Here is a 13,371-nt window from a genome sequence, read left to right on the forward strand (position 1 = left end):
GCAATCACTAGTCAACATTTTTATTGAAGTGACTTAAGATGTAAGTATAATCATAGCTCAGATTTATTGGAACTTTAAGTAAAATTTATTTTAGTAATTGTCATTTTTAATAATCTAAATACTCAAAAATTTAGAAAATATTTGAAATTTTCATAAAATGCATCTTATGATTGAGGATATAATTCCAGCTTTATATGAAAGGCTATTCGCCATGCTTTAAGTTTGAAAATCATCCATTTCATTGATTCATAATTGCATGAAAGATTAAGTGGCTGTTATTAAGAAGTACAAAGGATTTGCATTAAGAAGTTTAATTAAGGAAAAGAAAATCCTGAAAAAGACAAAGTAGAAGAGAAATAGAGAAAATAGAAGTGATGATTCAAAGGTATGGAGCAAGGTAAAGGGTTAAGGAAAAACACAAATTCTAGGAAAATAGCACTGACATAAAATTAGGCTTACGGGAATTTTATGAAGGGCGAAGATAAAAGACAAAAGGAAAAGATAAATACAGTTATAAGGAATCTGGATAGATTTTCCATTTGGAGACTTTATTTCATAATTAGGCAAAAAGTCTGTTTATCAGGTGACAGCTGGATTTTTCCTTCACTTGCTGTAAAGCTGATAAAAACTCCCAATAGTCAGCAGCATCTGTAATTCAAAAAAGAAAAATCTTAAGGAAGTATTCCCCCAAAATATGTTCTGTAACAGTCCCTCTAGTTTGGAAAAGCCCATGTCAAATGGTGAAGTAAGTTTGGAGAACTCATTGAAAAAAAGATTAAAAGTTCTACAGAATCCCACCAAGCAAAAAAGTTCAACTTACTTTTTAACTCATTTTTTTAAACCTAATTGTCCACAGGACGCTTTTTCATTGTCTTAGTCTGTGAGAGCCTGTGCAATGAAAATGCCATAGAGCATGTGGCTTAGCCATTCATTTCCCACATTTCTGGAAGCTGGAAAGTTCAAGATCAAGGTGCTGGCAGGCTCAGTGTCTGGTGAGAACCCCCTTCTGGTTCACAGACGGCCATCTTCTTGCTGTGTCTCCACATGGTGGAAGGGACAAGGGAGCTCCCTAAGTCTATTTTACAAGTGCACTAATGCCATTCATGAGGGTTCCACCCCCATCACCTAATCACCCCCAAAGGCCCTACCTCCAAATACCATCTCATCGAAGATTTGTGTTCACCAGATGAATTTGGAGGGATACAAGCATCCAGTCTACAGCAACTGTTGCTAGGGTGAAGCTACCTTTAGCTTGTGCCTCTCACTGGACAGTTAGTAAGACTGTGCTCACATCAGACACTGAGTCCTGGTTTTCCTGCCCTCGACCATACCACTCAAAGGAACAACCTTCCATTGCCTACCCTGACGACCTAATCATGTACCAGGATCCTAGTCTTCCCCCATCTCTCCCTCCAGCCCTATGACTTTCAGGAAAGAATCCAAAACCTCATTTTTACTGCGGGGTTACTGCTCTAAGTTATTTGCATTTGTATTCTAACATCCTTCAAAGTCTTAAGTTTGACTAAAACTCTAAAAATGAAGAATTTGCTAAAAAATTATGGGTGGGAAACCACCCTGGAGGCGAGGGAGGGTCTCCTAAAATTAATAGTATTTTCTCCAACCTTGACAAGTATCCTCTTTTGTTCTAATTAGTGATTCCTTTCTAATGGTGAGCACAAACCCACCTTCAGCACATTATTTAAACCCCACCTGTATTTTCTCAGAGTATTCTCACCTTATGTTATACTGAACTTAGAAACCTCCCTGAATGAGTTAGCACTCGGGGCTAAGTCTCGACAGTGCCACAGACTGTTCCACCCCAGTATCAACATAACGGACTTTAGATTATCCCCCAAACAAGAGGTCATTACCAGTCACCACCCCACATTTCAGAAAGAGCAGAGACCTACCCCTTAGCCACACAGCCCAGAGTTCTCTCATTCAGTTTTTTGTTCACCAGTGTCTTCTCAGGGCCTAACACAGTGCCTGGCACTGCATTCAACAGACATCAGGAAATGCTCCCTAAAGGAATGAATGATGAATATGTTCACCAGATGAATTTGGAGGGATACAGAGTAGTCCTCCAGTCTTACTTCAACTTGTGACCTAGAGTTGGAGGCCAGTCCTCAGTGCTGTTCTGATGGCATGTCTCTGAAACTTGTTCCCTGGTCTAAGAAAATAAAATTTAGCTATGAGGGAAATGTCAGCCCACCCCCAGCATCCCAACTCCAGAAATAAATTTCAGGAAGGGTGTGATTCATCAAATGACACTCAAGATCATCTCACAATTGTTCAGTTACTAAAGAAGGTCTCTAAAATCAATTTCACATCACATTTTTCAAGTTATTATTTGGGTTGTATCATTACAGTTATATCTTAACATTGACATAAGGCTATAAAATAGCCATTTACCACATTCTTTTACTGTTCACTCAGTGAAAAATAGTTAGTTGCCTAGTCCTGGTATATAATTGCCAATGATGTCATGAAAAGTATACTGTTCTTGCTGGCACGCAGTGGGCAGTTCTGTTAAGTGTGAGATTGTTCCATCGCATTGCATTCTAAAGTAAGAAAATTAGCTCCTCATTCATTTTCGAGGCCCTTGTTCACTCACTGCATTTAGGTCAACAAGCTTCACTACCTTGGTATTTAAATGGCATATAGTAAATGTCACTTTACCCACATGGTTTCTGGGCTCACATTGCAATGACCTAATGCGGCTGTAACACTCGTTTCTTAAAAGCTCCTTAAGACATCACCCAAATTATAATATGATATTATTCAAAGTCATACTACTCAACCCAGACTTTATAGAACACTATTGGCAGCAATCTTGCCTCATGAAGGATTTGAGGACACTGAAAGTGAATTATAATGGTCTGAAAACTGCCCTGTCATTTAGGAACAGAACAGGTGGAACACAGCTGTCAGAAAAGACCTTAGAGCCTCATTTTTTTATTAATAGTCCTAGGATTATAGGTTCAAGACATTTGTTCAAAGACTGAGTGATTCATCTGTGATGACATAGCTGAGTTCCACTCTCCCGTGTAGTTCACCATATGTCCCCTATCACCTTGAACATCATCTTCCTTATATGTGGGCATCTGCCCACCAGATTAACATATTACGTTCTTCCAGTGACGTTCTCTCTTAAGTGTTGTATTGGCTGTAAATTTTTTCTTCCATCATTTATGTTCGCTGTGACAGGAAAGGCACCAAGGAATGCATCTGAGTGTGCCATCAAGCTCTAGAGGAGCTGGCACCATGGCCACCATGCATCCCTAGCAGCATGCACTGCACCTGACACACTGGGCCCGTGTGTATGAGTGAATGAATGAACAAAGACACCAATAAACAAAAGAAATGATGCTACAGACTCTGGAGGGATAACATAAAGCAGAACAGAATGTTATTCTGAAATAAAAGACCTGGAAGAAGCCTACACGGCATGTTGCATGAATAGGTTTCTTCTCTACAACACTGACAACACCTGGGTTTGCTACGGGCAGCACAGAACTATTCTACTTAGCACTACTGGGAATATCTTGAATATGATGATATTGCATTGTAGATAAAATAAACCAAAGCTGGCAGTTAAGCTACAACGTGGATTTGCAGCAATCTGGGCCCACCCCAGAGCAGAGGCACCAGAGGGATTTACTACATGAATCCGTGGCCCTCGTTCAGACCTCAGAGTGAAGATGGGGGAAAGGAATCTGCACGGAAAGCATTTTGTGGCAAAGAAACTACAGATACAGAGCACTCTTTTTCTTGATTTTATTGTTAGATATTAATATTAATAGAAAAACTAACATTTACCTAGGTTACAAAGCAAGAGGTTTTCATTTTTCAAAGCCATTAAGGTTAAGGAGCATGTTCAGATGAAATAAAATAGGTCAGCCTCTTTTGGTTTTGTTGGATCCTTTCCAAAAATTGTTCTAGACTATTTACCCTTCCCTGAGTGGTTACACTTCACATCAGAGACTTGAGAAACAGCAGGTGGCTGGACCCAGTACACAGCAAACCAGGCCATGCATTCCCTCATGTGAAGTCTGATATGTGGGGGTTCTCATTATTTAGCAAGAATTAGAAGAGAGCTTTTAACATATAACTCAAAGTAATTGTTGCGTGGCTTTAATATATACCAACTTTTCCAGGAATGCACTTCGAGCTGTAAAGTGTTTGCTCCAAACTCTACCCAATGTGGCCCACCCTTTCAGAGAACCACATCCAACGACAGCACTGACCGATGATGCCAGCACAGCCCAAACCTCTGACAACTTAATTTTCTCTTCTAAGGTGGTAATAACCAAGCTTTGTTATTTAAGCACATTTTATTTCATTAAAAATTACTTTACAGCTATAATGCTGCACTCATTGTTTTAAAGGAGATACGCGTTTGGATTATATTAACTTTGAATTTCATTTCAACATATTCTGAATAAAATATGTCAGAGTCTGGGGCAGCTGTGACATTAATCTCGTCCAACCTCCTCACTCTACAATGAAACTGAGGTTCAGAGAGGTGAAGTAAGTCCTTCAGGGCACAGAGCAAGGTGAAGACCAAGTTGGAACTAGAGTTAACTGTGGCCAAGTTTTCCTTTCAAAACACTGCCTTGCCGCAAAACAATGGCCACATAACCACAGAGGGAGCAAAAGAACCTCACACTTGAGGAGCCCCCAAGGGTGGGGGCTGAAGTGGTGGCCCCCTCAGCTCGGCACAAGGGACAAAATGCTTTAGAGAAACCTGGGTTTTTTTCACCTGATGTCCCCCAGGTGATGGTTTGACACTGAATTTATGCCAACTGAGCTGTGGCCAATCCAGTTTCTCTCTAAAAGGCACATGGGAAAACAGTTACATGTGAGACTGGTGCTTAAAGTTGTCTTTAAAGTGAAAAAGAAAGGTACAAAAACAGCATCACTTATCTTGAGAAAGCCACACTCCATTATTATCTTGAACTTTCAATAACACTTCGCAAGAAAGCTATCCAAGAGACAGATCTTTGAAAATCAATAAAAAATGCTACTGGTTTTAGGTCTTAAGTTTAGGCATTTTTATCAGCAGAAGTTCACAGGAAGTCTGAATTTGTGAAAATCTGGAGGAATGGTAACACATCCCAGGTAGCTTCTATATTTACATGTGCATTAAAACAGGGTGAAACATCCCAGGTTGGGGCTGGAGGACACAAAGCAATCAATATTTAGCTCAAAGTTGGCTGCTATCTAAATCACTGCTCTGCATCATGAAGCAGGAAAACCCCAGTATCTTCTGTATACAGTACTCTCCACTCCACCGCAGGGGCCGCTCTCAAAGTAGAAGAAAACAAGCCCCTGAGCTGCAAGCTGGTGAGTCACCATCTTTGACATTTAGCCACTGGTATGGGCTCTTCACCCTGAGCTTACGGCTGTCTTCCAAACCTTAAAAGAAAAATTAAAACCACAATATTGTGTTCAATTTAAAGCTAATACCAGCAATTACAGTATTTATGATCAATTTGTAAACTAAAATGCCTTGTCTTTTGGAATCAGCATAGTAAAGATTTCCCAGTTTTGTTAATATAGGTTTTCTAAACAAGTCTAGTCTCTCAGGAAATCCTGAACCTGGGTGATGGACTTTGCTTCAAATGAATATCATCCTAAACACCTATGCAATTGTTTTTATCAAATTGATGGAATTTGTATCTATAAAATAAAATAAAATGCAATTGTCTGAAGTTACAAGTGCACTGAGCCAAAACATTTAACTCTCTGCGTGCAGCGATACAGAATTGCCTTTTCACATTATCTTAAGTGAGGTCTGAGGCAGACACAGCAGGCAGGTGGAGGCAAGTGCTGGGGAAGTCGCTGTTAGAGATGTTCTGCGGCAAAGGAACATGGCTGGTTGTTTCAAAACCCTGGGGAGGAAAAAAAAAGAGCTCAATATTGGGAAGGATCTTTAGAAAGGATGTAAATGAAACAGGGGTGGTTAAGCTAGGTTCACATTCGTAAACCATTCAATTGGCTTATTTATTTAAACATTTATAAAAATTACTTATTAGCCTATGTAAGTCATTATTATTCTTTATAATAATTATTTATTAGCCTATGTAAGTCATGGAAACTGCTTATGCACCATCAACAAGAAGGTACAGAAATGAAACACGTGAAGTAAAAGATATTCCCTAGGAAGCAAAACATTTGTTTTGCTGTACAGACTGATTTTTTTTTAAAGATTTATTTATTTTTATTTATACAAGCACTGGGTACAGTCAAAAGCGTGGGAGGGTGAGAGAATTCACCAGAGCCAGAGCGGGGAGCAGAGCAAGCAGAAGGACCGAAGTACACTGCTGAGGGGAGCAGCGGGCGGCAGGAGAGGTCTGCGCGCCACGTGGGACCCTCCTCCGGTGGCTGGGGAGCAGCTGGGGAGCAGCTGGGGAGCAGCTGGGGAGCAGCTGGGGATCGAACCAGCGCTGCAGAGGCTGCGGACAGCTTCGCAAGCTAGCGCTCAACCGCTGCGCCACCGGGGAGGCCCCAAGACTGATTATTAAGAAGAGCATTAAAAAGCAGAAAATTGATCCATCTGAAACTTACTTGGCAATCCACATCTTATTGGAGAAGGACTCCGGCTTCGAGATATCTAGAAAATATAAAAGTGTAATGTTGATTTCACAGTAAACAGAGCTCAAAGAAGGAATTGTTTTGACATTTCCCCCCTAAAACCAGAGATTTGTTTTTGAATCCCTCTTGAGACACATTAGGTCTACAATTTTTCCTCCTACTAAGCACTACGAGTCCATGAACATTCAATTTATTTTCATTTATATTGTTAATTAAAAGGTAGGTTCAGTGACTATTTATTTGTTTGTTTTAATGGTTGCCAAAGATTTTGAGATTGGATACTCAGGAGTCATATTGAATTCAATGTTTCCCAGAAAACAATAATTAAATAACTAAGGTAATTATTTAAAATAACTAATTAAAGTTAAAGTGATCAAATATTCTCTGGCAGATCCTTTAGATGCATTATCTCACATGCCTAAATGCTGCTGTACTGAGGAGGGCTATTGGGCAGCCAGAAAAGAATTATTTTTCAAATATTAGCTTTGTTTTTATTGAACAAAAGCCACCATGTGTACCTGTAGGTCTGTCACGTCTCAGAAATAACTGCCTACAAGCATCACCCTTGTGCTAAGCTTCTCAAGGCTCTAGGTAAATACACACTAACAATGATGTAAGACCTGATGGGTCACCAAGAAGACTGAAATAAGGCAAAAAGCCAGACTAACCAAAAATATTTTTATTTTGTAAATGTACCCAGCCTTTGTAAAAAGAGGATGGAGGAAAGGATCAGAAAGTTGGCAACTTGTTTGAGGATATATTTTATTCTCATCTGAAGCTTAGTTTGTTCTTCCCAGGCAAAAATTTATCCAGGGGGTTATTATAGAGATAAGCTTTCCTGGAGTGCCCAGTGGTAAAACTCGCCATGACTGTAAGCACAAAGGGGTCTAATATTTTTCTTTCTCCTGAGATGAAGATGCCTGTTAGAATGAGAATTGCAATTCTTCCAGTATAAAACTCTCAAGATGTCCTTTTTAACAGCCCACTAAATGCAGTCCTTTTGTTTCTGCCTACTGTAAATATGTATTCATGAATAAGGACAAGAGTGTTATATTAAAATCTCCATGAGCAAAAGAACTGTGTCCAATACATGGCTTTTTCATTCTCAAGCCATTTCCTTCATCTGGATATTTCTCCTCAGTTTCCCAGCCCATTAAAATTCCATCCAGTCTAAAAGATAAGCTCAAATACCAATTCCCCCACAAGCCCCCTCCTCACTGCTAAACGTGGAAGAAATCTATCTTCTCTGCGCCTCTTTGATGAGCTACATCAAATCTCACATATTCAGTTACCTTGTTTAATTGTATTGATCTTCCTATATTGAAAGCCATTTAGGGAAAAGCCCATTTTTAATTATTAGAATCCTTCAGATACAGAAGGAATGTTTGATAAAGGACAAGTAGAAGTAACAATAGATGCTCATTAAAGTCAGCAGGAAAGGAGGGTCTTATTAAGTGTGGGGGTCACTTGGCTTTGGTTTTGTTAGGACTTTCGGGCTAGAGCTGCACTGGTAGAGATAATTTCAGAGAGGCTGAGTGTTGCCAGATGTGGTTCTCCACCCCTCTCCCTAAAACAAGGTCAAAAAATATTTGAGGAATTTTTATTTTGAGGGAACAGCAAATTATTAGCCTATCTGGTGCCCACATGTCCTGGTCCAGCCCTCTATAGTCAAAGGCATTGACTAAATATTATTAATTGAATATATGATCACTGGTGAATTATAAGAATGTTTTTAGTTTTCAGAGTAGTTTCCACTGATGTTTTCTTTGAAAGACATATTAATAATGCTCCCAAGAACTAATACACAAAGAAACTGGTCTTATTCTTCCTATTTTGAAGTTTGAAGGAAAATTAATACTTACAATGTTCTTTGTACAATAGTGAAATCCAGACCATTTGAGCTATTTCTCGAAATTCAGAAAATACATTTTAGAGTAACCAGGGATGCCTACTGTGATCAGTTGATTTAGGGGCCCCACCCTCTTTTAAGAAGATTAACTGACATCTAATAGCCGGTTTTCATTTAAAGATAAAAATAAAACCATGAAAACCATGAAATGAGTAAAGTCTCATTCTTTTAAATAAGGAAAATAAAACTACCTTTACTTCCTTCTTTCTAGAATGAAAAATTCCTTAGCCGAGGGCAGTTTGGGGTTCTCTTCCAAACTATAGACTTACAATCACCTATGTTGAAAAGACAATCACAAGACAGTGATGGCCTACTGGCCTGGGAACTGGGCCAGGCAATTAGAGGCTCCTTGGCATCCCCCCACCCAGGAATGTGCACTTCACTGGTCTTCCCTGCTCCTAGAAGCTGCCCAAGGAGAGATCCTGAAATACAATGAGTTTCTAAGGCCATCTGGAGTAGTTAAGCCTTTATCTAAATGTTGACAATGGGGGAGGTGTCAGGCCAGGCCGGGAGGGAACTACTTGTCTTCCAGCCACCCAAGACAAAGCCTCCACAGTCAGTTCTCTTGGTTATTAAAACTGCCAGCTACCAATATGGACAGTCTTTCTCTTCATTCTCTCCTTACCCTCTGGCAGGAGACCAAAGAAATGGGCCTAGGGAAAGAGGCATTGATGGGGGAGCCCTGTGCTGTCATCAATCTCTAAATAGGGAGGGGTGGCCTGCACCATCCTCCTAATTGCCTGGCTTTGGGGAGGAGCATCAGAAAGGGAATCTTGTGCTGGCCACTATGTGCGGGGTAGAGAGGGGAGGTTGGTGCTGGAACTGCCATGTGAGTAGGGGGCTGCTTTAATGTGTTTGTTTGAAAATTGTGCAGAGTGCTCTGTGGCAAACAAGAGAAAGGAATGTTTGCTGCAGCAGGCAGGCCTCTGCTGTGGGCAGTTCAGTTGACTACTAATGCCCAGCTGAGGCTGAACTTGAGTTAAAAGCTGGAAGAACTAAAGTTAGAAACCTCAGCGTGCTGGTTTGCAAAGGTAGGACAGCTCACGTTGCTGTGGATTGAGGTACAAGAACTTGCAACAAAGCCTGATTAAGATGCTAAGAGGAAAATCCCTTGGAAAGTGAGGAAAGATCTTTAAATAACAATTACCCCAAAACTCTTAGGCGGAAATTTGCCCTTTTTTCCTCTGCTCCTTGAAGTTGTAAATCTAATCAGCCTTTGACACATACACACCCCAGGGAGAGAACCAAAACACTGTCCATAGAGACTGAAGGAAACAGGTTATGATAGGAAGACTGGAGAGGGTGTGGGGGAGGGGCGTGTGGACATGCCACTCAGGGGTAGAATGACAGGGAAGACAATCAAAAGACAGTGACTGCCTATTGACTGAGGAGCTAAACCTGGTCAACAGAGCTTCCTCACCACCACTCCTGAGAATGTGGGTTCCCCTTTTCTAAATCCCACAAACTAAACAAGGACATATCCCTGAGCTAAAGTGTGTTTCTAGAACCATATGGATGGCACATACAACTAAACCAGTTAAATCCACTATAAAAACATTTCACATTTGGGGGTAGGCATGGAAAACTACTTGTCTTGCAATTGCCCAAGCAAAGTTCCCTTATTAAAACTGCCACCTGCCAAAATGGAATGGACTGCCTTCTCCTTCAGCTGCTCCGTGCCCCCTGTGTATGAGGACCAGTTTCAGATTGCACCTGGGCTATGACCCAACTTTATAGGGGAGTGTTGAAGAAAAAAAATCAACTAGGGGATAGTTTGTGTAAAAATGATTAGACAGATAAGTACCGTGCTTAAACCAATGTGGCTACGGGGGCAGATGGGGCTTAAACTCCTGCTTCGACATCGACTCACAGATCGCACAGAATTCCACTAGAAAGAAAGAAGAAAAAAATGAGTCAATCGATTGTGATAACTCACAGGGCTTAATAAGCAGATGCCGTGGAATGAGAGGCATTGCACATAGATTGGTTGGACTGCAATGCCCATTCCCAGCCACCAGCATGAGGTAGTCTCCTGTCATTCCCTATAACTGTCCAATCTTTGACAATATCTTTATGGTATTTCTCAAATAAAATACCATTACAATGAACTTCGGTATGTTCAATTTCTTGATGCATAGAATTTTGTTTTAATGTGTAAATTGTTAAGAAATTACATTCAAATCTGCAAGTGTTGAATATAAGCATCCTGTGGGCAGGGATTTGTGTCTGTTTATTGCTGAATCCTTAACACCTATGCACAGTGCTTGGATCATTAATAATTGTGTAATAATTGAATAAAATGAATTAAAGAGTGATTGAATGACTCACCACTGCTGCCACCTATTCTTTAGTGAGTATGAAGACAACTATATTCACTGTAATGAGATTTTACCAGCAAAAAATTACTGCCAGTTATTGCCAAATTTCTCTTTGTTCAATCCTATCTTTTTCCAACTTATTCTAAAAGGAAGAAGTTGTTTTTTGGAGGAAGTCATGTAACAGGGTGGTCCCAGATCTGTGCCACCATAGATATGGTGGAATAAAAATTAAAAGGGGGATTGTAACAGGGTGGTCCCCAGGAAAGGGGGAGGTTCCAGGTTTCCTGCCCCACCCAAGGGAGGGTGGAGCTGAGCAGGGAGAGAAGAAGCTGCAGAGGAGACTGAGGGAGGAAGCAGGATGGAGCCAGAAGGAGACCTGGAGGAGGCACATGGAGCCTATAGACAGGTGAAGAAACTGCGCTTGTCTTTTGGTCATGGACTGGGTGACAAAGATGTGGGTGAGACCCGTGGGGAGGTGACAATGGCAACTTTTATCGTGATTTTGATTTTGCTCTTTTCCTTCCGGGCTTGTCTGGTTGTTTCTGACCCTTTTCTGTGGGCCCCCACTGGAAGATGATTTAGACTTGTGGCAGGCTTTGGGGCCTTGCTCTGAGCCAATCCCATTTGGATGGAGTTTTACCCACGAGGGGACAGGTAACTTTGGGTGCTTCATTTAGAAACTAGATTCTTTGCCTTTCCTCTATTGTTTCCTAGTTGTATTAAAGTTCCTTCCCATTAAAGTCTCATATGTTTTGTGTTGATGTGGCAGATGGCAGAACCCATTTAGAATAGGCAGTTTTGCAGGGTTTGGGCTGCCCCTCTCCCTGCCCTCTAACAGTCATTTTGAGACTTTTGAGAGTTTTAGCTTGGGCAAACATGGTGAAATGCTTGATGGGAAAGGAGGAAATTAAAAAGCAGCTGCTATGTCATGCAGAACCTAAAAACAGTGGCTACTTGCTCTTTCTTCCTTGCACTGAGGACAGTCCACAATGAGTGTACTAACAGATGGTGATTACTGCAGGGGCAAGAAGCCTGTCTTATGAGCTCATTCACTGGAAAGCACATGGGGCTGTCAGGTCAACACAACTCAATTTTCTATGTGCTGAACTTTCACAGCACAAAATAGTTTACTGAGATACTATTATCTATAGTGAAATGTTTCAGCTTAAGGTCTCTTAAATCATACTCTCCACGTCCATGATATAAGTGAAAGGTTACCATGATGCACCTTCCCCATTCTCTGTTCAAAGAGAACAGAGACAAAGACCACTCAGGTCTGCTCTGGACTGAGGAGCTTCATTTTATAATTTACTTAACCATTTCTAGGAAGGGCAAGGTTAAAACTCCATGGTGTGAATTATACAGACTATCCAAGCCAACTGCGGTCACCCTGTTCCAACACCAACACAAGACACACACTCATAGACTTGCAGAGCTAGGACTCCATTTAGAAGGCTGCCCAGTCATTTAACATATTCAAAACAGTCTATAGTCAGGTAGAGAAAAGGCTACCTTCCAAAACTGATTGCTTCCTCTTTCCCCACCTTCTCTGTCTCTTTTTCTCTATTCCTCCCCTCTTCCTACATATCATACCAAGGAGAGAAAAGCAGGGCATATTCACCATTTTTTAAAATGGAGAATGCTGGGTAAAAATTGAACAAATGTTTCCTGAAAGTTAATTACTTTTAAATGCTTAGAAATATAAATGATATCCAATTAAGTACTCACTTTTAAATGCCTAGAAATATAGAGGATCTCTAAATAAGTAAGCTGAAAGGGCTCTGCCCTTACTATAGCATTATATTTCTAAGATGGAGGAGGCAAGTAGAACTAGTTCCATCTTATAAATAAGGCAACAGAGAAATTATTGCCAGTTAATTCCAAGAAACGGTGAAGTAACCAAAGAACCTTTCCCAGCTAGTTCCTTTTGTCTCCTTTGTATGAAATCTTATCAAATAATTCTTTATGAACTTCTGTTATAGAATCTCTGGCTTTATAAATGTTCTCGAACTTGTGAATCAAACACTGGGGATGAACTGTCATTATGCAAGGCCACCGTACAAAAGCCCCTCTCTTAGTAACTGCTTCTCCCTTCATAATGACGTTGTCATTCTCCATGAGAGCAGGCCACACGTGGTAGAAGACCAGAGGAGCAGTGAAATCAGAGTCGTAGCTGCGACGGTACCTGTAATAAACACACAAAAGCACAAGCAACGATAAGTAATTATGTACCATAAGCTGTGGGGGAGGGAGGGCACCAATGTAAAGTTTCATTTTTTATTATGTTCATATCTAGATAAATATAAATCATGATTTTGTTATTAAAATGATTGTGGACTCTTAAAATAAGAGCTAGTGTTAGCAAGGAACCAGCATGAGCTCACTAAGAACAAGTCATATTAAATTAATCCTGTTCCTTCTCTTCTGAGGATTACAAAAGCTGCAATTTAGGGAAATGCTAACTATGTGAACCACTGAAGTCTCATAGGCTTTTTCAATGTTTCTCATCTATCTTTGTAGACAAAATACAAAAACTGTAGGGGGTGA

The 13,371-nt window shown here is 40.5% G+C and overlaps 1 protein-coding gene across 1 annotated transcript in view; it reads right to left on the minus strand.

Moving 5' to 3' along the window:
- Nucleotides 1-559: 559 nt before the first annotated feature.
- SPATA18 (spermatogenesis associated 18) overlaps nucleotides 560-13,371 on the minus strand; it is a gene marked incomplete at both ends in the record, with an annotated part of 43,227 nt that continues 30,415 nt past the window's right edge. The window contains 5 exons of the mRNA XM_084233011.1: nucleotides 560-648; nucleotides 5,356-5,418; nucleotides 6,571-6,616; nucleotides 10,311-10,394; nucleotides 12,886-13,009. Of these exons, the coding sequence (XP_084089137.1) occupies nucleotides 560-648; nucleotides 5,356-5,418; nucleotides 6,571-6,616; nucleotides 10,311-10,394; nucleotides 12,886-13,009 (406 nt within the window). The remainder of the gene's footprint in view (nucleotides 649-5,355; nucleotides 5,419-6,570; nucleotides 6,617-10,310; nucleotides 10,395-12,885; nucleotides 13,010-13,371) is intronic.

The sequence above is a fragment of the Talpa europaea genome (genome assembly GCF_964194135.1).
Source record: "Talpa europaea genome assembly, chromosome: 5".
Lineage (NCBI taxonomy): Eukaryota > Metazoa > Chordata > Mammalia > Eulipotyphla > Talpidae > Talpa > Talpa europaea.